General features: G+C 43.9%; 1 protein-coding gene and 1 long non-coding RNA gene across 12 annotated transcripts in view; one reads left to right on the top strand and one right to left on the bottom strand.

The window, feature by feature from the left end:
• Nucleotides 1-6,556, bottom strand: part of LOC129532851 (uncharacterized) — a 40,431-nt gene extending 33,875 nt beyond the window's left edge. The window contains exon 1 of one of the 2 annotated variants that reach the window (XR_008678776.2): nt 6,225-6,556. This is a non-coding gene — a long non-coding RNA (uncharacterized lncRNA). The remainder of the gene's footprint in view (nt 1-6,224) is intronic. The other variant, XR_010133328.1, reaches the window with a different exon arrangement.
• On the top strand, nt 969-23,207 carry ZNF518B (zinc finger protein 518B). 10 transcript variants are annotated; one of them, XM_055384074.2, is made up of 6 exons: nt 969-2,029; nt 3,785-3,852; nt 4,524-4,692; nt 5,312-5,748; nt 8,073-8,256; nt 16,538-23,207. In XM_055384074.2, exon 6 carries the CDS (start codon nt 16,749-16,751, stop codon nt 19,971-19,973), a length of 3,225 nt encoding a protein of 1,074 aa, XP_055240049.2. In that variant the 5' UTR covers nt 969-2,029; nt 3,785-3,852; nt 4,524-4,692; nt 5,312-5,748; nt 8,073-8,256; nt 16,538-16,748; the 3' UTR covers nt 19,974-23,207. The 10 variants fall into 10 exon arrangements, with proteins under 10 accessions (XP_055240049.2, XP_055240050.2, XP_030866224.3 ...); XM_055384075.2 differs by lacking the exon at nt 8,073-8,256 and having other exon boundaries at nt 1,524-2,029; XM_055384073.2 differs by lacking the exon at nt 4,524-4,692 and having other exon boundaries at nt 1,762-2,029.
• Nucleotides 23,208-27,763: the final 4,556 nt, after the last annotated feature.

Raw genomic sequence — 27,763 nt, 5'->3', positions numbered from 1 at the left:
TCTTCCCTCTGCCTTGACAACTGACCACACATCAGTTGGTGTCTGCTTGGTAAGTCTGGTTTCTGGGCTAAAGATAGCAAGGAGTACTCAACCAATCCCTGATGGAGATCTAGTGTAAATGAAAAGAAACCTTTGTCTTTCTAAGCTACTGAGATTTGGGAGATTTTTTATTACTGTAGTGTAACCCAGCCCATCCTAACTGATGCAATCATAAATGTCTCTCAACATGAGAGTCTTCTACAAAAAGTAACTCATCTCATCCTCATGGAAACCTCATGAGGCAGATACTATCATTATTTCCATGATTTTCTCTGACAAGAAAATTTAGAGATGAAGGAGTGGATGAATAGTTAAGTGCTAATATCCAAACCCCAAGATTCCAAGTGGGGTTTCATACTTTGGTGACCCAAACCACAGTTTTTGCTTGAATTAATAAATGGGAACTCAACTATAATGGGTGCTTATAAGTGTCAGGCCTCTGCCTTAGGCGCTGGGAATCTAAGGGTGAACAAGACAGTAGCTTACTTCCAAGTAGGGGAAAATGAAAAGACCCAAGGAAACATACAACAAACAGTTTCAGTTCATTATGAAGAACATAAAACACAGGGATGTGACAGAATGAGGAGTACTGAAATGGTTAGAAAGGCCTCTGAGAAGGTGATTTTTGAGTTGAGAGGAGAAAGAGATACCCCAGGCAGGCATAATTCGTGCAAAGGTCTTTCCCGGGAGAAGCCTGGTGCATCAGCGGTGCATAGCGGAGTCAGTTTTGCAAGACCATGCGGAGATGGTATAAGACGACCTGGCAGGCAGGCAGGGGCGCATCCTGTAGGGCTGGAGGCTGCAAGGACTCTGGAGCAGGGGAATGACTTAATTCAGTTTGCTTTGTGTAAGGACCACTCTGGATGTCGCAGTGTGGTGGGACGCCAGTGGATGCAGGAAAATGAGTCAGGAGACCCTCGCGGCCGCCTAGATCTACCTGTGGTGAAGGACTAGGTCTTGCCCCCATGCCTATCCTTTTCGAACCTACTCGAGTCTACGCAGTTCTGCGCACAAGCGACCACTCCCTGAGTCCGACTCCACCCAACCCGAATTCCTGTTGCTGACCCCGCGCTACAACGCTGCAACTTTGTCAGGTTGCAATGAGTTTCTAAATGCACCCTCTCTGGTTCTGATCTATGGCCTCCGGAACCGATCTGGGGAACGGCCCCTGTTCCCCTCTCCGCTTTCCAGAGCTCTGGTCTAGGCAAGGGACGCTGACGGCTCCGCCTGGATGGGCCGTGGAAGCCAAGCCTGTTCTGTGCCGGGCACCATGCTCCTGCTATGTCCCAAGGATTTAATGACTAACAAAGCTCACGCGCCACGGGTCCTGGTGGCGCTTTCAGCCCAGAGGCGGCGAGAACACAGCGGGAGGGGCGAGGAGCTGCAGTCATCAGGAACCCTCGGATTCCACGCCAGCCTGGGGAGGGAGCAAATTGGAATGTAAAAAGAAAACATTACATTCCCGATTCTCGGAAGCGCGGGGCGAGCGGGAGCGAGGCGCCCAGGTGAGCGCGGGGCTGCACCGCCCGCCGCGCCGGGTAGAGCTCTACACACGGAGGTGGGCCAGCCGGGCGCGCAGCGACGCTGCAGGCCGCGGGCGGTACTGCAGCGCAGCGCGGCCCGGAGCCTCTCGAGGCTCTATCGGTCGCGCATGCTCAGCGCGCCGCTCGTGGCCCCACTAGCCTCACTGCGCGCTTCCGCGGCAGCCGCGGCGGCCGAGCTGAGTGTGCGGGCCAGGAGAGCCAAGAGACTGGGCCTGCGCCGCAGGGCGGGAAAGGGCGGCTGGGACGTGGTCCCTGCCTTAGCCACGCTCCAGCGCCTGGCACCCTCCACGAAAGGTTGCTCCAGTTACTCCTGTTTTGCAGTTGAGAAAACGTCTCAGAGACTGGCAGTAACTTGGCCAAGGCCACACAGCTGGAAAGATGGCAAATGAGTTCGGGATTCGGGCTCTACATCCTTAACCTCCTGCACCCCAGGACTGTGAGGCGAGGTAAGCTTGAGAACCGGGGTTGTCTTATTAGAGCTTGGGGGGGCCTTTATCCCTCCTTTACAGATGTGCAAACTAAGGCTCAAGGAAGTTACTAGAAACTTCTGAAATGTTTTAGAAGAAAAAAAAGCCACTTTCTGGGATCTCCTGTCCATGCATAAAGTCTTGAAGTGTCTGAGATTGACATGTCTGTGCTCTGACCTGGGTGTTAAAGACCTGGCCCTTTTCCAACGGACAGTGCTGTTTTTGTCAAGTCATATAATATTCGGGAGCGGTAGAGGCCAGAGAGAATATAAAACTGGGTAATGAAGCATGGAAGGAAGTTCAGAGCAAGAGAAAAGATGATCATGGAAAGCTCGTGGAGGCCTTCCTCTGAGCCCCAAGCTCCCCACTGGCAGAATTTGATGAAGGGCTCTCTAAGATCAGAGTTTGTAGGCGCCTAGAATGATCTAAATCCACACTGCCTTTCCTTTTCTTCCTCAAAAGCGCCCACCTCAGGGCCTTTGTACATGCTCTCCTCTTCCCTGTTCTCCATCTTCTTGTGGCAGCTTCCTACTCGTGGCTTACAGCTCATCTCCCAAGTCCCCGTCATTAAATTTGTAAGGCTTGTGGTCCATCAATGAATGTTCCCTGAGGGCTGAGCCTTACCCTGTTCCTCATTCCTCTAGCCTCAGCACTAGCCTGTGCCTGCACTGAATGGGCATTCAATACATGGTCTTTTTTTTTTTTTTTTTTGAGACAGAGTCTGGCCCTGTTGCCCATGCTGGAGTGCAGTGGCTCGTTCTTGGCTCACTACACCCTCCGTCTCCTGGGTTCAAGCAATTCTCGTGCCTCAGCCTCCTGAGTAGCTGGGATTACAGGCGCCCGCCACCACGCCCAGTTAATTTTTGTATTTTTAGTAGAGGCGGGGCTTCACCATGTTGGCCAGGCTGTTCTTGAACTCCTGACCTCAGGTGATCTGCCCGCCTCGGCCTCCCAAAGTGCTAGGATTACAGGCATGAGCTACTGCGCCCAGCCCAATACATGTTTTGTTGAATGAATGAGTGAATGAATGAACGTTGGCTCCCAAATCTTATACTCAAGGACTGGTTCACGTCTTCCTTCTTCTCTCCTACATTAGGTAGTCATAACTAGGAGGGTGCATTGATTTCTTAGGGTGGCTGTACCAAACAAACATGTATTGTCTCACAGTTCTGTCGGCTTAGAAGTCTGAAATCAAGGGGTCCACAGGGCCATGCTCCCTCTGAACCCTCTAGGGGAGGATCCTCCCTGCCTTTTCCATCTTCCAACAGCCGTTGGTTTGTGGCTGTGTACTCCAATCTCGGCCTCTGTCCATGGCTTCTTCTCCCTGTGTGTCTCCGTGTCTTCTCATGGCATTTTCTTCTCTGTGTCTCTTCACAGACACACAGAATGGTGTCCCTTGTAAGGACACCATTCACATTGGATAAGGGCCCACCCTAATGACCTTGTCTTACATCTGTAAAGACCGTGTTTCCAAATAAGGTCATATCCATAAGTTGGGGGTGGGGGATATTAGCGCTTCAACGTATTTTTCTGGGAAACATAATTCAACTCGTGACAGAAGTGATCCACGGAATTTAGGCAAACTAAGCTGGGGGGTGGGGAAGAAGACATGAAGGGCAGATGTGTAGGGAACGTGTGATGATTCACATTTGCAAGCATCAAAAGACTTTTAGGGACATCAGCTTTAAAGGTTTCTGCTGAAGTAGTTTCTATTTTTCCTTGACCCTTTTTCAGGCTGTAAACACTCCATTTCCAGACACTCCACAAAGCATTTCATCTCCCTGAATTTGGGCTACTGAAGAGTAAGTTAACAGTCACTTCTATCTGCCAGGGACTGTGATAAGTCCTGACTTGCTTTCTCTTGTTTAATGTTGACAACCCCCTTGGGAGGAAGGACCTATTTTTCACTGAATTTTACATGAGAAACTGAGGTTCAGACAGGCTCACAACTTCTATGTGGCCGAACTGGGATTTATAACCAGTTCTCACTTCAGAAAAACTCCCAGGAGACCCACAGGTACCTTACATCAATTCTGTGTGACTTAAGAGGGCAGAACTGTGATGCATGAGTAGAAGTTATAAGGAGAGTTGCCTCTTCTTATAAAGTTTAGGACAATTTTCTAATGTCTAGACCTCAGATTCTCCAATACTTAGAATTAATAGTTTTTCCTGATATGGCTCTTTTTGCCACTAGAGATTTTCAGGCAGTGGCTCCTAGTTTGGATTCTCAATGCCTTTCCCAACTTGACCCTACTCTTGAGGGAGACTTTGAACTCTCTGGCATATTCTCTCTGATAGGTGCTATCTGCACATAAATGTGTTTTTCTGAGAAGAGGTTCCTTAGCTTTTCTGAGCCCTAGGAGATAGAAAACCAGGAGCCTAGCAGCTCCCTGATTAGGACCGAGGTTAGGAGCACTGCAGCCTAGGGCAGGAAGAACGATTTGCTCTCTGGGCTGCTATTTTCTCTGCCCAGCTCCTGATATTTCAGTGGCGGAGGTTTTGCCCAGCTGCTGGACTTGTGGCTGAGCCTGTCTTCTTCAACTCCGCTTCTCCGTGTGGCAGTACTGCCCAGGCCCACATCTCCTCCGTGCAGCATACTGGCCGCTGTCCGTGCACGCCGACCTTTGGCCGCCAACAGGAAGGTGATGGAAACCAGCCTTGCCCCGCCCCCGCTTCCAGAGCTTTGAAATAAACTTTAGCTGTTCATCCCGAAGAAACTGTACTTCCCAGGTTGAGGCTGCTCCCATGCCTCAACCTGCCCCTGCTGGAGAGCAGTTTCACTTTGTGGGGAGTCACTGATTATGTGGGACCTGGCAATATGGTCTTCTTCTTTCCTCTTAGAGGCTCTATTCTAAATATGTCTTCCTTCCGGACCGTAGATGCAGGTGTATCTAGAGGGCAGTTGGCTCGCCCAAAATAGCACCGAAGTCCAGGAGGCAGGAAAGAAACTCTGGCATTAAATGAGCTCACACCCTCTCCAGACTCCCACAGTCATAGTCCCCTCTGACCCTCACAACGCCCAACTGCTAGAGGAGGCTTTGCGCCTCACATACTACCTTCCCCGTCTTCAGAAATGAAGACACTGAGAGAGGTCAGGGGACTTTCTCGCCAAGGTCCAGCAGCTAAGATGTAAAGGAGTAGGGAGAGTCAGGATTTGTACCCAGGACTTCAAGGCCATCTCCTCTGAAGCTCTCCAAGAAGACGAGTTTGGAGGCTGAGGACCTGAGCTCCTTTTCTCTCGCTTTCACTCACCCGCTGCAGGACTGCAGGCTCCAGGGAGGCAGGCGCCAAGGCCACCCTCCGCGGGACCCGGTACCAGGCAGGCGCCCCGGGATGGCAGACTGGGCCAGGACCGAAGCCGAATCCTTCTTTTGCCTGCGGCATGGCTAAGTGTGGACCTTGCTCGCTACGGTGCGAACGTGTTGGGTCAAGCTCTACGCCCAGAAGTGGGGCTCGGCTGGGTCTGAGGCTCCCCGCTCTGGACAGCTTAGAAGCCCGGCGGGGGCGGGCGCAGCCTTAGAGACCTCAGGCGCCGGCCTCGCTGGAGCCGCGCCGCCGCTTCACATTGCGCACGCGCGGGGCTGGCGCGGGCTCCGCCCCCCGGGTAGGGACCTACAGCGGGCGCGGCGCCGGCGGTCTGCGGCCGGCGGTGTAGACGCCCCTTCGCCGGGACCTGGCACCCGAATCCGGCCTGCCGGGTAAGTAGCTGAGCGGGAGGGCGAGGGCCCCCGGATCCGCGTGTACGTGACCGAAGCGCCGGCTGCGGCCGGGTCGTGGGGGCGCGCGGGGCGGGGGCCTGACGGGGCCAGGCCGGGGCGGGTCGAGCGGCCACGGCCCCGCGTGCCCGCGCTGAGGGCTGGCGTCGTGGCAAGCGGCACCGGGAAGGCCGAACGCGGGCTCCGGCTGGTGGGCGTAGGGCACCGGCTGGGGTGGGGGCCCGGGCCGCGGCTTGGCGCGCGTTGAGCAGGGACGCGGGCCTGGCCTAGGGTCGGGGTCCGGCCCGGCGCCCCCAGCCCGCCTTTGTGCGCCGCGACCCCGCGGACTCGGCCGACGCGCCGGGGCGACCGAGGCGGGGGTGGCAGCGTCCCGCGGGGCCGTTCTTGTGGCGCCGCTGGCCCGGCCTGCTCTCCCCGCCCCCAGCGTTATGAAGGATGCCTCCTCCGAGGGCTCCTACCGTCCGCGCCGAGCAGGAAGTGTCGTCAGGAGGCCATTTTTAAAGCCTCCTGCGGGCCTCGGAGCTGAGCGTTGACGGTTTTGGTTTTCTTCGGTTGGAAGAACCCCGGCCTTCCCTCGCGGCGAGCGGGACGCGCCTGGGAGACGAGGATGCGCCCGATGCACCCGGCCTCGTCCTCCGAGCGCCCAGGCTCAGGCGCGCTCGCCTCGGATGCTGCCTGCCATCGGGGGAGCGTGCCGACAATAAACTCGAAAACCAGCCTGGCATTGTCTTTCCTTGAGAGGGTCAGGGGTGGGCTCGTCCATCGAGGTCCTGCGCATCTTTTGCGGGGGGCGAGGACATAGGAGGTTGGGAAGAGATGGTGAAGGTTTGAATTGTTCCAAATGCTGATGTCATTGTGGGACCTCCCCATACCGGCCTGCCCGTCTTATCTTGGTGTCTTTGGGGTTTGGGGCTCTGTAAAGCCAAGAAATTGCAGGGTTCAAAAGAATGAAAGTTTCTTAACCAGAAAGGAAAAGCCAAAAGAGCGAACGGGAGAAAACACTTAAGTCTTTATAAGTTGGGTAGTTGATGTATCCCGTTAAAATACCTCTGACTTTAAAAATTGTAATAATGAACGATTTATCAACGTAACATTAAAAAAAACTACTGAGCATTATGTCCTATTTAAAAGTAGAAATCTACGTAGCTAAACTCTAATGTTGTGTTAGACTCCTTAAATCATCTTAAGTTTAGACTTGAAATCACCAAGAATTAAGACAAACCTGGGTCTCCAGAAGCTTGCAGTACTCTTCTACAGTAGAGCAGAGACTGAGGATGGGAATACATCTCTTTTCTCTCTCTTGAGTCACATATGCAAAGTTCAGCCCAGCATGTGATGTCAGTACACAGCCAAGGGTTCAGAAAATATTGTTTTAGAAACCAATGTTATATACTGTTGTCTCTGAGTAGAATACAAATAGTTCTTTTTTAAAATTGTGTGATATTGATATCTTTAGGATGCAATTTTTAAAAATTACTTTCATCTTGGATCAAATTTAGCCTTCAAAAATAACACTTTTTTACGTAGACAGTTTGCTATGCTGATAACATTCATTGCAAATGCAATTTGAAAAGAGCAGACAAAGGATGGCATTCCTTTATTTATTGGGACTCCTTTCTGATGTATTATGCCCAATCTGAAGATTTTAAAAATGCAAAATGGCAATTAAAAAAATCCATTTAGATCTCTAGAGATTTATTTGCCTTTAAGTAAGGAGATCGGGGCCAGTTTTTGTGCAAAAGGAAGAACAAAGAACATTTTATTTTTGTCTCTGTGAAGCCTGCTCTTTCATTCATTCATTCACTCATTCTTTCAACCAGTACGAACCTTATTGAGTGCCTTCCTTGGCCAAACCCTTTGCTATTGATCATGATAAACAAGATCCTTACCTTACCAGGGAGGGTTTCCCCAATCATGATTGTTCTCAAACTGCCTGCTGTCTACTGCATTTTCTTTGTTATGCAAACCCAGCTAACTGCAATTTCCAGGATTCATCCTTGGAGTGAAAGCAGCTACAGATCAGCCAGTCTAAACATTGTCATCATAGGGTGAGGGTGGGGAGGCATCAAAATCAACTAGGGAGAATTTTAAACCATATGCCTGAGCCCCACCCTAGGAAATGGTAACCTGATTTGCTAGGTTGCATGTGAGTCCTGGGAATCCTTTTTAAGTTCCGTGGGTGACTTTGCCATACACCCCTGCTTGAGAACCACTTCTGAGGCTCATTCCCCTTATCTTCAACACTCTGAGAAACCAAGGCTGTGCCGGTCCAGGACTTAAACCCAAGTGTTTGGCTTCTGTTGCAGGCCTCTTTGTGCAGCGCCTTGCTGACGACCAGGGTTCTGATGTAGAAGCCTACACCAGGGCCTGAGGTTGTGAAACTCATGGCAGTCCACGCCTGAGAAGAGAAGGCCTGAAAGAGAAGGAAGAGCCCATGGGACTTGCCACGGTTTTGACTTATATCTGCAACTCCAAGGCTCCAGGCAGGAAGTAAGAACAGTGCTCAAGTGGCAGCAGATACTGACTATGGCTTCATTTCACAGCTTCACACAGCAGGGTAGCAGAAAACAAAGAATGTAAGATTGGACACAGTTGCTGCTGTTCACCAACTCTGTGATCTTCAAAAAGCCATATAGCTTCTCCAGACCTGTTAATCAGGGAAGAAGCAGGTAACTGAAGGCTGGCTTTGAGAAGTTTCGAGGTAACATAGGAACCTGCTTATGCAGGCACTCTTTCCATCTGACTTGGGCCAAGGTGCTCCGGGATTGACAAGCAGCCAGCCACTGGGAGAGCACTCTGATCAGATCATTGATAAAACATTCACTACTCTACTTATCATACCCATTTACTTATCTCCATCTTCTGTTAGACTCCTTAAAAACGGCAGCCCACAGCAGGTGTGGGGATAAAACAGTCCTGGGCAGTGCTCATTGTACTCACACTATGCCAGGCACTGTGCCAGGAACATTCAAATTTCTAAGAATCTACAAAGTAGATACCTTATTATACATCTTACAGAGAGCATCATTGGTGTTTCCAAGGTCACAGGGCTAGGCAAGGGTGGAACCCTGAGTCTGCTTGTCTGTTTGCCCCATTACAGCCCAGGGGTGGTGGCCTCACCCCACCTCCAGGCACCCACAAGAATATAAAATCTTGTACAAGGATGTCGATATTACTATTGCCATTCCCAAGTGCACCTGCACCTGTAGTATCAGGTGGTTTGCAGCCTTGGCTGCATAGCTGCATATGAGAATCACCTGGGAAGCTTTTAAAACTCCCAGTATCCCCACCTCTTCCCCAGTTACAGTGGAGTCTTGTGGGTGGTGGGGGACATCATTATTTTTGAAGCTTCCAAGTAATTCTGGTGTGCAGTGGGGTGACCAGCTGTCCCAGGGACCTCCTTTAAAAAATAATATCCCGGGCACATGACAGGCCAATTGCCCTAATGCAACCAAAGTTAAGAACTACTGGTTTAATGGGAGATATGTTTTCTGTGCTTGATTATACTGTTTTATTAAACTCTGAATCCATTTCTTTCTGCAAATTTTTAAGGCAAAAAAGAAATGCGAAAATATACGTCTCATTTTTAGCACCTTTAGAGACCCGGAGTCATTTGATGTGCTTCATGACATAAAATTTTGTAATATGCCTTGTGATACTACCTTATTTTTACCATATATATTTTTTAATGCTTAACAAGAGCATATTTGCTCTTTCACATTTTTTTTTTCACATACAAAGTTTAAGTTTTAGACATCAAGCACTCTAATACTGGCTATATTCTTTTTTACAAATATTTTTTTCTTAAAATGTTAAGAAAAAGCCTATAATATCACTTCCTTTGTTTTCTGATGTAGACTCAGTTGATGTGCACAGCAGTGTCAAGTCAATCTCCAAAATACTCCCTGTAGACAGGGTGGGGAGAAGACCCTCACTTCCTGCCGACTAATGAACTCATGTTGATATAGACCTTTGCCTCATCAGATTCATTTGTTAAGCTAACCAGTGTCTGCTTCTCTGGACATTACTGGACTCTTCTACCTGTGAAGCCATCTTTAAAAAATGTATTGACTGATTTCTTAACGAAACATCTACTCTTTGCCAAGCATAAAGTTACCTCCCACTTGCATACACCCTTTTCTCATTTATCCTCACATCAGCTGTATAAATGAGAAATATTCACATTTTATGAGTGAGAACATTCAGGCTCAGATAGGTTAACAAGTTTGAAATCATGTGGTAGTAAACCAAACACCTAGGTTTTGAACCTTGTTCTTGTTGTCCCAAGGTCATTATTCTCTACTGTGTTACACTCAGCTGCTTTCACCTGGAAAAGCAGAGGAATCAGGGTGTCTACTGCAGCTGTCTTGGTCCATTCTGCTGCCCAAGCAGTACACTTGGTTTCAGATGGAAATCTAGGATCCCAAGGATGGGGTACATTTGTCGGCAGCATTTGGAAGTATTTTTCGTCATCAGGATGGCAGTCAATTTGCAATTCAGTCATCTCAGTGCAAGGTAGTTTGGCAAAAAGATTATGACACTTAATGGATTTTTTTTCTCTTTTAAATCTGTTTACCCAGCACTTTGTAGTATAATGCAATGTAATAACATTGCATTATTTTGAGCATAGTTTAGAAGCCAAGAAGATACTTTCAAACAGGTGACATAATTCAGTTATGGCCCAGATGTCCTGCCTTCCCCATCACACATGCATATTAATGGTCTTAGAAAGCTGTTTCTGAGGCAACAGTTTCTTCCTCAGTATCATCCTACTGGGGAAATTTTGGCAGTTGATGTCTAATGTTGATTTTTTTTTCCTGATCGATTTTAATTGTTTACTGGGCACTTTGGGATAGAATTGTTTTAAAAATTTGGTTACTGGGAAAGCTAGACAAGCCTGTGCTATGGTGAAAGAGACAGAAGGAATATAGATATAATTTGTAAGTGGTTATGCCATTGGGCTTAATGCTTTGCATACATTATCTAGTTTGCATCTCCTGATCGCCCTTTAAGTTTGCTGACGGTAAAGCATTATTCCTTGCTTGGCAATGCACAGAGAAAAATTATTTGCTGAAGGACCCTGCAAATGAGGGACAGGATCAGAGTTGGAACTGTAAACCTTTCCACTCCATTTCATGTGATCTTCATGGGTACAGCAGCTATACCCTGCCCCAGCAATGAGTATGGTAGAGCCACATTCAAAGGAGGACTTTGGGGTGAGAATTCCTGAAAAGAGCTGCTTAAGTTTGCTTCTACATCCAAAAACGATGCAGTCACAGTCAACTAACACTGAGCTTGCTGGGCATCTCCTGAACAGAAATGTATGTGGTGGTCCATGTAGCATGTATGCGATATAATTGGCCACCCACCTTTCCTTTTCACATTAACATTTATCACAGAAACACATTCATTTGCTACAGGGATATTTCACACTTTGGCTGAACTTTGAGAGAAGTGGGTGAGGAAAAGGTAGTTTAGTAACTAGTTTATATATAAACCTAAATTGTAGTGAGTACTCTTGTAGTTGGAGCATCTTTTCTATGGCAATTATAAACGGCTGTTAGCCCCTTTGCACTAAAGCTAGGTGGGTGGTTTTGCCACAGAGGTAAATTATCTTTCGGGCGGTATAACCAAACAAAATATAAAGTGAGATTCAGGGCATGTTCTGAATACAGCAGTTAATTAGGTAGCTAAGAAAACTGTATTTTAGCCCCTCTGACTATGTGATTGGTATTTTTTTAAATTAAAAAATGGAAAATAATATTTTTAAAAGCTTATGATATGTCAGTCATTTAACCCTCACAGTAACTCTGTGGGGTAGGTAGGTACTGTTGCTATCTCATTTTACAGGTGAGGAATCAAAACAGTTCGCATACCCAGGTTGTATATCTAGAAAGTGATAGAGCTGGGATTTTAAACCTTATAATCTGATTCCAGAATCTCTAGCTTTAAACACTGTGTTACCACTTACTTCTCTTCGAATTCTATTGAGCATTAGATGTTTCCAATATTTAGAAGTCAAATGCTTCGTTTTTAATAGGAACTTACACAGTCTTTTATGTTTTTTTATAGCCCTCAATGTCACTGATGTGGATTCTTCCAAACTCGATACTTTGTTTGTTTTTATGTCCCCATAATAAGTCTTTAAGAAAACAGGGCAAGTGAGCTCAAAATCAAAAGAAAACCCACCAACAGTGAATGCATTCAGGGCTATTTCCAGGTCTTTCCTTTGAAGAAAGATAAGACTCAGTCCAGAGAGCACATCTGTGACACACTGTGCCTCTTGCCTTTGGTGCGTGGCAGTCATCTTTGGCTCATGCTGTACATCATTCTACGTTAGAAAACTCACTGTATGTTGCTAAATAATTTTTTGAAAACAGGCAAATTAATAAATGGACATCTTATTTATTGCACCATAAAATTAATGGTATTCTTTTCTGTGTTTTTGAGAGCTTTCCTAAGCTATCTGAAAGTCCTAAGACGCCAAATGCAGAGGCTTTTGCAACAGATGTTGAGAGTTTGCACGGTAGGCAAACACTGACCCTGCTGTTAATAGTGATTTATTGAGTACCCTTTCAGTGCCAGCATACCCATGCACAGCTTTGTCTCTGGTGTCTTTTGTACTCCTTGGTCATCCATCCAGAGAGTCATAACTTGCCAAGAGGACTCAGCTTCACAGGTGTGTAGACTTGGATGTGAACCATGGAGGACGTTGTGTGGAAGGGACGGGCTGAGAGGCTTTTACACAGATACGCCTGCTGTCCCTCAGGAGTGTCCACGTGTAAATACCAACATCAGAACCATCTTCATTCTTCCGTGTGGCTGTGTCCATTTACCTTGTCTTGGAGTATTACATCTGAGATGCATTTCCCTCTGTTACTAGACACAGGTTACAAAGGCCAAAGAGAACTCCCATCTACTTGTTATGAAGAAACCTCACATCTTTTTCACTTCCACAGAGGGGTGTGGCAATGTAGTAACATTGCATTATCTTGAGCATAGTTCAGAAGCCAAGAAGATACTTTCAAACAGGTGACATAATTCATTTATGGCCCAGATGTCCTGCCTTCCCCATCACACTGCATTTGCTAATAATCATGGCTGCACACTTCATATTGGCACTTGCTCCTATGGATTCTTAATTCAAAATAACTGCTGAGAAAGTTTTGCAGAGGCCTCTCCAAGACTCTGCCTTCCTCATGCGTTCTGGCTGGCTTGTGTATTCTCTGGGGACTTTCCTTAGCTGGGATGCTCTCCATTCCTTGCTGATGGACGTGATCTTACTGCCCAGTCTGTCTCAGATTTTCAAGTATTTATTTTTAGAATAAATGATACCTTCCCGCCCCCAACTTTTGAAAGGACTTAGAGAGAAAAACGGCAAAAGTGCCTTCTGGGATTTTTGAAGACTCCTGGGGGCTGAGCAAGAGGCTGAAACACTGAAAATGAGCCAGTGGAATCCTGGTTTGGATGGTTGTTCAAATAGAGGAATCTTGTCACATGACTTAGTTGAGAATTTCTTAGGGCTAATATAGAGGGTGTTATGTTGAAATAGTTGGTAAGCAAATTGTGGCAGGCAGGTTTCTTTCTCACACACTAGTATTACAGGACTGGTAGATCAGAGCATAAACAGATACCGACTTGTATGCAAATCTTTGGAACAGAATTGAGAACTGAGGATGAGAGATGTGCAGATTGGTAACTGGTTGACCAAGAGGAATTAAGTTTATTTTTGTTGCTCCAGATTCAAGGCAGAACAAGGAAATTTATAGGAAAGCTGATTTCTGTTTCATTTAAGGGTAAATTGTTGGTAATGAGAACTATGTGAATATAAAATTGGCTGCCTATAGAGGGAAGTGGTTTTTTGTTTATGGCAACATTAAACTATCAGCTGCATGGTCAATTGGAGAAGATGTTTTAAGGATTTAAATATTCTCAGAAGCTTCAACCAGTAATTTGGAATGCTGGCTTTTCATCAGGATTACCTAGGGTGCCTTTACAAGCCACAAAAATCTCCTTTCCTTCCTTCTCTCCTGAGACTTAGATTCACTTGCTTTGAGATGAAGCCTGGGAAATTGTCCATTTTTGCTCTGATTCTGAGGCTTTTCCAAGTTGAGAACGCTGGACCAGATCCCCCTTATCACCAGTCTTAAACCTTTTCATTCCTTAGGCTTTGGTTTTCTTGGGTTCTGGCTGCTGCTGCAGCTTTTCCGTTTTATCTGGATAACAATGTTGACATGACTATATTGATGATGGTAGCATTCTTTAGATGATAAAGTGTGTGATTTCAAGGATCAGCAGCGTCAGACTGGGCATAGAAGTCATGGGCCTTTTTTTAATAGATAATAGAGATGCAGGTAAGTTCTTGCTTGAGGTCACTTGATGAGCAGCAGAAATCCTGGGAGTTACTTCTGTCTTCCTTCACTAAAGCCTCTGCAAATTTGGAAATTAAAGTGTATGCCAGCTTCTCATAATGACTCCTCTGAAAGTTGTGTTGTCTCTTCCAGAAATGCAGTGTAATGTAAAAGGCCTTATCTTTGCCCATGTATTGTTTGCCAGCTTGAGGCATTCATGTGTCCTGTGCAAAATCATGGTCCCCTTACACAGGTATGTGTTTGAACATTGAGGGGACAGATGTTTCTCCAACCCCCCACTGCAACCCTGCAGGCCTCCATCTGCTTGATGTCTAAGTGTTGTATGCATACTTAAGATAGAGCAAGTCTGATTGAGGGCTTGATTTCATGCTGGAAATTGCTTTTGAAGAAGGTGACTATCTTTCGCAAAAGTAGAGTAGGAAAAGACAACACTGCCAAAGAAAATACAGCTTGTCATCAGATGTGATGTGTTATTTTGGTGCTTTCCAAAGGGCAGGTTTTACACCAGATCTGAGTGCGTTACTGTTGTATCTCTTGAGCCCCTGTGGAGGGGCTTTTTTAAACTCCCCGACGTCGGTCTTTCAGACTACCTTTATATGGCTCTTGGCCTGTTAGCATTGTGCCAGAAGGAAGCTACCTGTGTTGCCACCCATCATTGTCATTGAACAAACACTGACTGAGTCCGTCTGGGTGCCTCTTGACACTTGGAGAAGGACTCAAAAATTTCAAAAGTCTTCTCTTATACTCTAGTGTTCTTATACTCTAGCATTCTAATCATCATGGCGGCTCTGGGAGGGATTGGATAATTGTTCCTAATTCTAGTTGCCAGATGAAAAACTGAGGTTCAGAAGATCTAAGTGACTTTCTTAAGTCATGAAAGAAAGGCTTTTAGCAGATTCCAAACTAGAATGGATTTTGTTATGCTCCTAGTTTGCCATATTCTGGGAAAATAAGTGTCTTTAAAGATTGTATAAAAGAGTCACTGTGGCCAGGTGCGGTGGCTCACGCCTGTAATCCCAGCACTTTGGGAGGCTGAGGCAGGCAGATCACCTGAGGTCAGGGGTTCAAGACCAGCCTGGCCAACATGGAGAAACCCTGTCTCTACTAAAAATACAAAATTACCTGGGCATGGTGGTGCGAACCTGTAATCCCAGCTACTCGGGAGGCTGAGGCAGGAGAATTGCTTGAACCCTGGAGGCAGAGGTTGCAGTGAGCCAAGACTGCACCATTGCACTCCAGCCTGGGCAACAAGAGTGAAACACTGTCTCAAAAAAAAAAAAAAAAAAAAAAGGTCACTCTGTGTATATAGGAGTGCTTACTTGCTCTAGAAAACATTCGTCACCTCTTGTGTCCCAGGCCAGGCCATCTGTGATCTCCTTTCTGCTCCAGCCTCTCCTCTGCCATGTCCGTACAATACTGGGTTATTGTCTTTCCTAGAACATGTCCCGTTCCCCATTCTCCTTGCTGTTCCTCACGAGCAGCAGGCCCACTTCCCACAGATCTTTGCCTTTTCTGTGCTTGAAACACCCCTTTTCCAGCAGCCACAATGCTCACTGTGGTTGCCCCCAGGTCTCTGCTCAGACATGAACTTAGCATGAGGCCTCTCCTGACTGTCCTCACCTCCATACCCAGCCCCGCAACCTCATCACCGTGGTCTTCCCTGTCCTGTTGGCCTTGCTTTTTTCCCAAGTATCTTACCACCATTGGCAAATATGTAATCTGTTTCCCCCTCTGCAGTGTGTGCATCACCAGGAGAGGGACTGATTTGCTTTCATTCACTACCTTACAGCACTTTTGAATAATGCCCAGCACATAGTAGATTCCCAATAAGATGCTGCAGCAGGCTTGCTAACATTGTCAGTATTATGGGCTTCTTAGCACTCATGAAAGCAAATTGAGCGTGTAAGTGAAGAGAGTTGGTATTCAAGCTGATAATAAGCTATAATGTAGAAACAAATGTGAACACCCCAGGCCAAAGCCCTAGCTCTACCACTTGATAACTAACTTGTTCAAAAATTGAACTGACAGTGTCCTGTATAACATTTTTATGAAGCTAATATGAAATTATACCTATGAAAGATGTGCTCACTGACACTTGAAAATGACTTTCCCTGACCAAAGGCTGTCCTGAATGGCTGCTATGATGTCCTTGTTCCTGGTATATCTGCGTTCATTCATGATTTGGCTAAAGTGGTCATTTATAGGGGGCTGAGTTTGAAAATGTTTTCAATTTAGGCTTACTTGCCAACTCTGTTGTGTTATTGTTATAACATGCGTCTAAAATCATACGTTGAGATTTACCATAAAATGTCCAAGGCCATTAAACTATAGGATAAGTGTGTTAATAGCTTAGCCAAACTCTTATATTAATCATGCTTTATAATTTTGTTTTCCTTTAGTGTTACCTGGAATGTCAGAGAGCTGAAAGCAGTCATATTTTGGGATCACGCACCTACTGTGGCAGTATATAAAGAAAGATAATTAAGTATGCACCCAAGAAGTAGCTGCGCCCCTACCCATCACAAACTGTACAGAAGGATATCTCCTAAGGATTTTATCATGTGAAAACTTTCTGAATTTTAGTTGGCTCTTTTTAGAAATGCAGATAAGATGAAGGATATTGGACAGCAGCTATACACTACACACTTGAACGGCGGACATAATTCCTTGACCATGTCACCCAAACAGCCTGATGCTAATGGAGCACCTCGGCCAAACAGACAAGAAGCACAAACCCTTTTGTATCAAGGCTCAGAGGCAGAGGCTGCCATGATGACCATTGCTACATGTGCAAAGTGCAAAAGTGTTCACAAGATCTCTCTTCAAGATTTGCAGAAGGGTACAGGGAAGGACGGTATGTATGTCTGCTTCCAGTGCAGCCTCGGTGCAGCTCCTCCCAATTTTCATTTTGTGAGCAATAATCCCAGTGCTACTCATGTTGGAAATAAAATTGAAAACTTCTCAAGTTCTATCAATAACAAATTTAAGGTAAGGAACTTTAAGCCAGGCAAATACTATTGTGATAAATGTCGATTCTCTACAAAGGACCCGCTGCAGTACAAAAAGCACACCCTTCAACATGAGGAGATTAAATTCATTTGTTCTCACTGCAGCTATATTTCGTATACGAAAGGAGAGTTTCAGAGGCATTTGGTGAAACACACAGGCATATTTCCTTATCAGTGTGAGTATTGTGACTATGGTGCTATTAGAAATGATTATATTGTCAAACACACGAAGAGAGTACATGAAAGGGCAGGTGCGAAACGGCCAGTCAAAGCTGTTGCCAAGCTGGAGCCAAAAAGAACCGGAACTTCAAAACAAAACCCAGAGCTTCTAAAAGCTTCCAATCCACGGACTACATTTCAAAATAAGTGGTCAGACCAACTGTCAGGTTTCTCTCTCCATGCAAATAAAGACAAAATGCACAATATCATGTTGTTACCTGAACCAAAGGAATACCAAAAAGATGTAGTTTGTATTCCAAATAAAATGACCCTGTCTGAGCCAAATGAAGTCAACCTATTTGAGAACAAAAATGTTGAAGTAGAAGTGTTATCCCCTGCAAAAGAACCTGTTCAGCCAGGTATGCCATTGACAGTTGTTGCACCAGCAGAACTAGTTGTCCCTGCAAACTGTTTAGCCCAATTGATAGACGTGAAGGTTGTCAATGGTACACAGCAGCTTGTTCTGAAACTGTTTCCGCTGGAAGAAAATAATTGCCTTGAAGCTGGGAGGGATAATGGAGGTAATTCTGAACGTATGGTGAAAGAGAAGGGTTCAAATGAACAAGAAAAAGTACTTTCTGCAGAAAAAACAAAGTCACTGACAGTTGACAGGAATGTTGGAAAACTCGTAGGCATTGATAGTTTTCAACCTTCAGTTCAGAAACAGCTTAAAAATGTGAAATGGGTAAGGTCTTATGATTTTATTATGCCAAATTCTAGTGTGCACAACAATGGAAAATCCTTCATTAATTCGGAAACAATTGAGGATTTTCAGAAAAAAAATAATTTGTATCCACATAGAACTGCTTTTCCTTCCGTTGCCTTAAAAGGTCATTCTCTAGCATCTGTATTTAAAAACAGTGTTTTACGTAGTCTTGGAGCTGCATCAAACCCTTTTCCATATAAAGCTCCTGTTTGTTTTGCTGAAAATGGAAGAAATTTACACAGTAACTCACAGCAGTTACTCCCTTTTGCTGCATCACCTGCAACCTTTTCCTTCTCTGGAGAAAAGGGCTTATCGCCTGTAAGTGAAAATGACTTGGAATCTACAAGTAAAGTCAGTATTCCTGTAAAAATGGTTTCCTCTAATAGGAAGCAGGAAGATAACCAGACAGAGGAACACAAGGCAGTTACAACTGTAGGCCAGATTTCCTCTCAACATAAGAGTGAGTATTTACATATAAACATAACTGGAGAAGATAGGTCTCAACAGCCTGGGGATAAGCCTTTGGAATTAAAGAATTCTGAAAGGACTAACAACACTAATGATGGCCCAGTCATCTCATCAGTATTTTCTCTGAGCTCTGGATCTGAAAATGTCCCCGAGGGCATTAAGTGGAATAGCTCAACGTCTAAAATAAAGTCAATTGAACTGTTGCGCAGAAAGATAGCTCAGTTAATTGAGTCCTGTGGCAAGCCTTCATCTTTGGCTTCAAATAGTGCACATCGTCGCTCAGTAGGGCAGGCATCAAAGGGAACTTCAAAAGCTACCTCTGAAGGTATTCAAGAAATCAACGTGTCACTCACTGGTCCTGGCCATTCCGCAGGTACTCTTCAGAAACCTCCGAATGATGGTGGTATTACTGGTAATAGACAGCTTACTCATCAACAAATATATCCACACTTTGCAGATGGCAGTAATAGGAAAACCAAAAGCAGAGTGGCCAGGAAGGCTCATGTTGCCACGCCAGTGTTAATCCCCAAAGGGGCTGTGTTGAGGGTTCTTAATTCCTCTGAGAACGCCCACATCATAGAGGCTACATGTGAAGCACCTGTCAGCATACCTTGCAGTGAAACACAGTTAATAAAACCGGTTCCATTTTGCCCTGTGAGACAGGCGGACTCAGACTTACAGCCTTTAAGAAGTGAAAGGGGGCCAATAGATATGTCCCAAAATATCGAGACACCTCTGCGGCCTAAACTGAGAAAAGAGAGTGCTGTCTGTAGCGCCATCCATAGAAAAACTGGCCTCTTGTATGGACAGCAAGGAAGCAGTGAATTAAGTAAGCAAGGGAGACTGCTTTCCAGAAGTCTTTCTATAAGTAGAAATAAAACCAAACAAGTACACTTATCCAGGAAGAAAAACAAAATTCAAGCTGAGCCCAGCCGCTGTCTCAAGGATCCTTCAATTTTTCAGGTTGCAAGGCAACTAAGACTGATAGCAGCTAAGCCAGATCAGTTGATTAAGTGTCCCCGTCGGAACCAGCCAGTCATTGTGTTAAACCACCCTGATGTGGACTCACCAGAAGTGACCAATGTGATGAAGGTAATAAATAAATACAAAGGCAATGTCCTCAAAGTTGTTTTATCAGAGAGGACTAGGTGTCAGCTAGGCATCAGACGGCATCATGTACGCCTGACCTACCAGAATGCGGAAGAAGCCAGTCAAATTAAAAGGCAAATGATGTTGAAAATGAAACTCAAAAAAGTTCATAAAAACAACTACCAGGTAGTGGATTCCTTGCCTGATGATTCTTCACAGTGTGTATTTAAGTGCTGGTTTTGTGGGCGACTGTATGAAGACCAGGAAGAGTGGATGAGTCATGGCCAACGGCATTTGATAGAAGCAACTAGAGATTGGGATGTTCTTTCCTCCAAGGGCAAATAAGTAAACAGTTACTCTTTAAAGCAAGTTATCTTTTAGTTTATTCTGGTTTGGAGTCCCTCCACCAAAATTCAGTAGAAGAAATACAGACTGTAGAAATGAGAGGACTGCTAATTCTTCAGAACCGTAGGAATATTGGGAGCTAGGAGTCTGAACCTGAAGTATGTGATTGGACCCCAGAATGTATTTGAAGGCTCTGAAATTGTACATGCAAATTGGTACATATGCATTTTTCTGGAGAGAGCCTGTGAAACTGAACAGATTTTCAGTGGGATCTGAGACTTTTCTTTGTTTAGCACCCCATTTTCTGAGTACATACAGATCTTTCATAATCCATTCAGAGGGGCAGATTGAGAATGTTTTACACATGCTGTTCATATAAATGCTACAGAAAAACCTTTGTTTTGGTGTGCACATCCATTTTGTTTTTGCTTTAATTTGTGTTCTGAGTATTTGGTGCACAATGGAAATCATATTTTCTACTTTACTGTCTTCAATTTGGTTATAGAGAAATGGCCATTCTTTTACTCCCTCCCTGGTTTTGTAATACTCCCGAGTGTTCCGTATAGCACAAAGAGTTTTGCTTTTACTGGCCATTTTAAAGAATGTTTTCAACTGCTTGCCTGAATTTACTCCTTTCACAGCAGGTGTTAGAAGAAAGATAACATTTTCAAATACTTAGCTTTTGCTTTCTTTAAAATACATTGGTTTATGACATATGGGAAGGGAACGTACCTTTTTGCAAAGACAGATTACAAAAGGAAAATATCTAAAACTATTTTCTCTTTGCACTTACCACTCCCAGAAACATAAGTGACCAATTTAAAATGCTAGGGAACAGGCTTACAACATAGGTAAAACTCGCAAACACAGTTCAAGGTAGGCTCATAAAGTTGTGAAAGGGGTTTCATATGCCCTTTAGTTTTCATTTGGGATTCATCCAAAGACCATGGGTGGATGCTGTCTTCTCTCTTCTTGATCCCTTTGATTCACGGACACTAGACTCCCTTTGCCATTTCTTCTGAACAGGCCCTCCTGTGGACTAGCACAACTTCCTTGCCCACTGTTTCTTCCGTTCTGTGCCTTTGAGACCCCTTAAGGTTTTCCCTCATGAAATTACTAGAAAATGGCAGGAATCAACAAAATGGAGACCTCCCACTGTTTTTGCTAAAGTTACAGGAACATGATCCCTAGTTTTCATTGATAGTAACGCTGTTTCTAATTTGTCTTAACTACATTCGTGCTTACCCTGCTGCTCAGCTTTCTCAGGGAAGCAACTCCAGGAACACTCCTTCCACTCCCCTCTCTACCAACAGATGTCAGGACTGTCATTTATCTACACATTTGTGTTCTTTAGAAAAAGGCCCACCCCCTGCACAAGCACAGCCTCTTGGGCAGATAGGTGGCTGGGTAAATGCTTAAGACAGGATTCTAGTCTTTACTTGCCTGTGCAGCTGGGCACTGACCTTCCAGGTAGAGCACAGATGGCACAACCCCGAGGCAGCCCCGACTTGCATTTCCCTCCCTCCAGGGGCTATTCCTGCCTTGGGCGATTTGTGGGGTGCAGTGAATGAAACTAAAGAGTTGTTGCACCTGAAAAAGACACCAGTGATTTTTTATTGGGTAGTCGATTGGAGACTTTGATTTTTTTTTTTTTTTCACATGGGAAAGTCTTAGATTCCAGTAGATGGAATTGCAATCCTTTGCAGTTTGTTCTCATTACAGATAATCAACATTTCTTTTGTATAATTCAATACATGATCATCAAGTTAATTGGTAAATTTTTATTGAAATTTAAAACTTGCATTTTTATATATGTGTATGTGTGTACACATAAAAATATTTTTTACCATATAAAAATTGCAGTAGCTAATTTTCTGATTTCCTATTTTATAATGATACATGGGCTGGAAAAATGTAGAACGTTTTTATATTCTAGAAATTTATTTTGGAAGTACATTTTTATAAGGGTCTAATCTCACTTTTGGAAAATGAAAGCACAGGAATGATGGGGTCTGGTTTATGTGAACAAGTGAGTAGAAACCCCTGTGGATCATTTTATTACTGCATTTTTATTTGGTGCTTTTTAGGAAGTAGATCTTTGGTACCATTTCACTACGTAGAGTAGAGCATTCGAAGTTTTATCCATGTTATATATTGTACTCCTGTGGCATAAAAAATAGCTCCCAAGATATGGAGAGGAGAGGAGTGAAGAAAAGGCTGTGGGTTTTTTTTTTTTTTTTTTTTTTTTGCCACTTTTTTATCTCCTATTCCTCACCACATAGTGCTTTTTCCTGAAAAGCTGGACTGAGAATTGGCCTTGAATCAGGTCAGAGTGTTAACTGTCAACATGAAGTATTTTCACTTCGCAGCATCAACTGTTTTTCAAGCATTAGCTAAAAACACAACTTGCATACTTTGATGGAGCTTAATTGTGTGAGTAGAATATGTAGCAAAGCTTTTTAGGATTTTCAGAACTAGAATACTTTTTAAGGAATTAAAAGTGTTTCTGGAAGTCAAAAATGGGAAAGCAAAAAGGAGCTGTCCTCTCTAAAGAGCTTTAGAAGATAGCTTAACCTGTAGGTACATGTTATGAAATAAACACATTTCTAACAATACAAGGGAGTAGGGGCAGACCTGTGTTGAGTATTTGTGTGGGTTCTTAATTTTGAAGGACCTCCAATCACTACATTTTGTTAATACTACCAATAAAATCATTTTCAACTTATTTTTTAAAAGTAGGTTTTCTTACTTTGGTGGACCAGAAGTGAGAGATTGTTATATTTAGGATATAGGCAAATACAGTAAAAGTTAAAAAAAAAAAAACCTGACTCAAAGTATACTCTAATAGACAGACTATATTATATTCAATTTTGTATCCCCAGTCCAGAACATCTTGTAAGCCTTCATTAAGGGCCACCTGCTGTCTGTTGAACTAGACTGAACAAAATATATTGTCTCACAAGCTCCATCCCTTTTTCTTTAGAACATGTTATATAATCCATCCCAGAAGTTGAAGATGTGATGCTGCTCGGCCTTTGGAATAATTTTTAAATCTGTAAATGTCTATATGAGCAGAAACAAAACATTGTGTAACATGTTTTAAGCATTATTGTAATTCTTGTGTTAACAGTTTGTGTGTCTGCTGCTCTGGTTTTGAAACATGTTTGTATATAGATATAGGAGTTGGCATAAATTTTGTTAAATAAAGCAACAAAAATTTTCTTTGCCCTTTGATTTCAAATGTTATGCAGGTGACTTTATTACATAGCCTATTTGTATTATACATTTCTGAGTCAAAGGCAAGGTGTCATTCTACGTAACAGGTGTTTTGAATTCTACCAGGGTATGTTTTGAATTAGATGCAATGATGGGATGGTTAACCTTGCAGACCCTAATGTGAGGCCAGGTTATGTTTTTGTTTTGTTTTGCTTGCAGATTCACAAGAGGTGCTGGTTTGGACAGCAGTGGCAATTTTCCTGCCATGGTTAGAGGCCTCAGCAGAGAATGTATGTGGGCCTTTAACCTGCCTTCCATGTCTTGGGTAGAAGAGTTCCCAATCAGTGATGAGCCCCTGGGCCACGTGTACTTGCACTATTGATGTCATCTCTCCAAATGATCTCTTGCACCCGAGTCCACATATATTTGGGTTGCAAGAGTATGAGGATATTTAAAGAGGCACTTAATTTCCTCATCTCACTCCCAGGGCCCAAGGAGTCATAAGGGAAAGGAAGAGAATTGTACTTGTGGCAAATACTGGCAGATCTGAGGAAAAGGGAGGTGAGCTGCTTAAGTTCACCAATTTGTTCAGTTTATTTTGAGTTAAAAAATGAGTCATCTTTGAATCCTATAGGATCGTTAATTGTCACCTTTGACAGTAGTTATTTAGGGGAGAGTGGAGGTCAAATAAGGCAGGAGGAAACTGAAGGGGTTCTGTATTATGCATGGAGTACCAGGGACCTAGTAGCTGTAGTGTGATGAGTGAAATAGGAAACATGGGTGGAAACTGACTTCAAGCGTGTAAAGCTAGGAGGTGGCTGTCACTAATGTATACTGTGTAATAGAAAACATTAAAACTGAAGCTCAGGAAAATTAATAACACCTGATTGGCCAGGTTTACATGGTGCCTTTTCATTTCAAATGTTATGAGCCTTCATTTATCACATTACTTCATTTAGAAAATAGCTTAACTTGTAGGTACATGTCATGAAATGAATACATTTCTAACAAAATGAGGGAGTAGGGGCAGAACTGTGTTGAGTATTTGTGTGTTCTAACCTTGATTTTGAAGGCCCTCCAATCACTATATTTTTTTGTTTGTTTTTGAGACGGAGTTTCACTCTTGTTGCTCAGGCTGGAGTACAATGGCGCGATCTCGGCTCACCGCAACCTCTGCGTCCTGGGTTCAAGCGATTCTCCTGCCTCAGCCTCCCGAGTAGCGGGGATTACAGGCATGCGCCACCATGCCCAGCTAATTTTGTGTTTTTAGTAGAGACGAGGTTTCTCCATGTTGATCAGGCTGGTCTCAAACTCCCAACCTCAGGTGACTGGCCCACCTTGGCCTCCCAAAGTGCTGGGATTACAGGTGCCAGCCATGGCACCTGGCCTATATTTTGTTAATGAATGACAGGATAAATGAAGTAATGTGTAGGATAATGTTTTGGCAGGAGCACCTTAATATCCCCTGGTATCTGCAAAGCCCTTTGCTTTGTAATATGTAGAGTCTTTTGTTGCCACAGCTACACTCAGTATGAGTTGCTTTTTAAGGTTTGCACATCCATCAGACTGCTGGGATGGGATGCCATGCTAAGGATCTAGACTTAGTCTAGGGTAGTGCTGTCCAATAGAAACGTAGTGTAAGCAAATTTGTAGCCACATTTTAAGAGAGTAAAAAGATCAGATGAAATTAAATATTTAATTTGTCCCAATATGTCTAGAATATTATCTTCAATCAGCAAAATATTTACTGTGACATTACACACTTTTTCAAAAAAAAAAACAAGTTTCAGAAATCTGGTATGTATTTTATATATACAGCATGTTTCAAGTTTAATGCTAAATTTTCAGTTATTGTAATCAAAAGTAACCCTACCAAAACCCTGAAGTTTTTAATGGAAAGATATTTTACACTGCTTCAATTTTAAAATCGTAGTTCCTCAGCCACCCTAGCACATTCCAAGCATTCACATGCCTAGTGGCTGCTCTACTGAACAGCGCAGAAGGGGAGTTGTGCTGTATTGTGAATATTTATATACTTCTCTGAGCTCCTTGATGGGAAGCATTGGATTTTATTTTCTATATATCTGAAACTAGGGTAAGCTAGGCTAGACTTCACTCTCCCACATTTAGGTAATGCCAATTCTGCGCCAGGTTCTGTATTAATGCCTGGCAGTTCTATTTCTAAGTCTGTACCCTAGAGAAACTGTTCACATGGGACTTTTTGAGGTTGGCACTCATTTATTTGGCAATTCTAGTTGTTCAAAGAAATGTTTATTTCTCATTCATGCTACATGTCCGCCATGGGTCAATAAGGGGCTCAGCTCCCCACAGTCTGTTAGGGACCTAGGCTGATGGAGGGCCCCATCTTGTAGCTACCCCTCGGGATCACTCGGGTGTCTCCATCACTGAGACAGGAGAGGAGTATGAGGAGAGGATATTGCACCGGTGAGAAACAACACACAGCACGCCACTCACAACCAGCTGCCCAGAACTGCTCACATAACCTAACAGGGCTATTCAGCACCACCATCTTTGCACATAGGAAAAACAAGAGAACCAGTGTATTGATAAACACCAATGATGTCAAACACACTGGATTATACGGTGCATACTGGAGAGGTATAAATGTCAATTATCTATGTGGAAAGCAACTTCCAATCTGATAGTTGTGAAATGGTAACATCCTGATAGGAGTTGAAGATCTGCAGAAACGGGAATTTCAACATAATATTTGGCAATACTAAACTTGAAACAATGTATTGTTTTCATTTTCCTAATTAATGAGCTAGTACCTCTTTGCAAATATTTATTGGACATTTAAATTTCCTGTGAATAGCCTGTTTATTGGGTATTTGAATTTTCTGTGTATAATCTATATTCTTTGTCTACTATTGAACTGTTCATTTTAAACTTTTAGAAGAAAATGTGGGTACTCTTAAAAATTCATAGAAAGGCCAGGTGCGGTGGCTCACGCCTGTAATCCCAGCACTTTGGGAGGCTGAGGCAGGCGGATCACCTGAGGTCAGGATATCGAGACCATCCTGGCTAACACGATAAAACCCCGTCTCTACTAAAAATACAAAAAATTATGGCGTGGTGGCGGGTGCCTGTAGTCCCAGCCACTACGGAGGCTGAGGCGGGAGAATGGCGTGAACCCGGGAGGCGGAGCTTGCAGTGAGCCGAGATCATGCCATTGCACTCCAGCCTGGGTGACAGAGCGAGACTCCGTCTCAAAAAAAAAAAAAAAAAAAAAAAAATTCATAGAAAAAAAAAACTTTCTTTAGGATTGGGCTTCTTGTACTTTTTTTAAAATAAATCTTTCCCTATCCTGAGTTTAAGAAAATAGTCTTTCATGTTAAATTGGTATTAAAAATAAACTTTCATACAACAGTGGAATCCATATTGTTATACAAGTGGTCAGTTACAGGTTCTGTAAAAAATATTTTTCAAAAGGATCTAGGTCCAGATTTTTTTTTTCTATATGACAAAATTTCAAAGTCATATTAAGTCCACACTCTCACAAAAGTTAATTCCATGTGGATTATTTACTCACTTGTCCTAAAACCCATTGTTAGTCCAGGCTTTTCCTCCTATTTGTCACATTACATCCGTATATCCAGGTTTCATATTTGTATGGATCTATGCCTGGGTCTCTGTGCTGTGGCATTATGCTGTTTGTTGTGACTCTTCTTCAAAATTATTTCTAATATTACAGTTTACAGGTATATAAAATATGGAAAGGCTTCCCATACTGGATATTATAAAGATGCAGAAATGGCAGTAATGGCCTTGGCTATTCTTGATTCTTTGCTCTTCCATATGCATTTTATTTTTTATTTATTATTATTTTTGAGACAGTTTCACTCTGTCTTCCAGGTTGGAATGCAGTGGTGCAATCTCAGCTCACTGCAACCTCTGCACCTCGGGTTCAAGCAATTCTCCTGCCTCAGCCTCCCGAGTAGCTAGGATAGCAGGCACATGCCACCACACCTAGCTAATTTTCGTGTTTTTAGTGGAGACGGGGTTTCACCAAATTGGCTGGGCTGGTCTCGAACTCTTGACCTCAAGTGATCTGCCTGTCTCGGCTTCCCAAAGCACTGGCATTACAGTCATGAGCCACCGCACCCAGCCCATATGCATTTTAAAATGCTTGTCAAACCCTGCTGAGATTTTTATTGGAATAACATTGACATTTTAGTTGCACTTGAGGAAAATTGTCATCAATAGGAACATGCTATCACCATTTAGTCTGGTAAATGTAATAGAAATAAAGTTGTGCCAGGCCAATAACATTTTACAATTTATTTCCTATATTTTGGGGAAAAGATCTCATTTGTAATAAAAACTAAAACCAGGCCAGGCACAGTGGCTCACACATGTAATCCCAGCACTTTGAGAGGCTGAGGCGGGCGGATCACCTGAGGTCGGGAGTTCGAGCCCAGCCTGACCAACATGGAGAAACCTCATCTCCACTAAAAATACAAAAAATTACCCGGGAGTGGTAGCACGTGCCTGTAATCCCAGCTACTCAGGAGGCTGAGGCAGGAGAATCGCTTGAACCCTGGAGGTTGCGG

This window comes from Gorilla gorilla, chromosome 3 (assembly GCF_029281585.2).
Source record: "Gorilla gorilla gorilla isolate KB3781 chromosome 3, NHGRI_mGorGor1-v2.1_pri, whole genome shotgun sequence".
Classification (NCBI taxonomy): Eukaryota; Metazoa; Chordata; class Mammalia; order Primates; family Hominidae; genus Gorilla; species Gorilla gorilla.
This window is presented reverse-complemented; position numbering and strand designations above follow the sequence as displayed.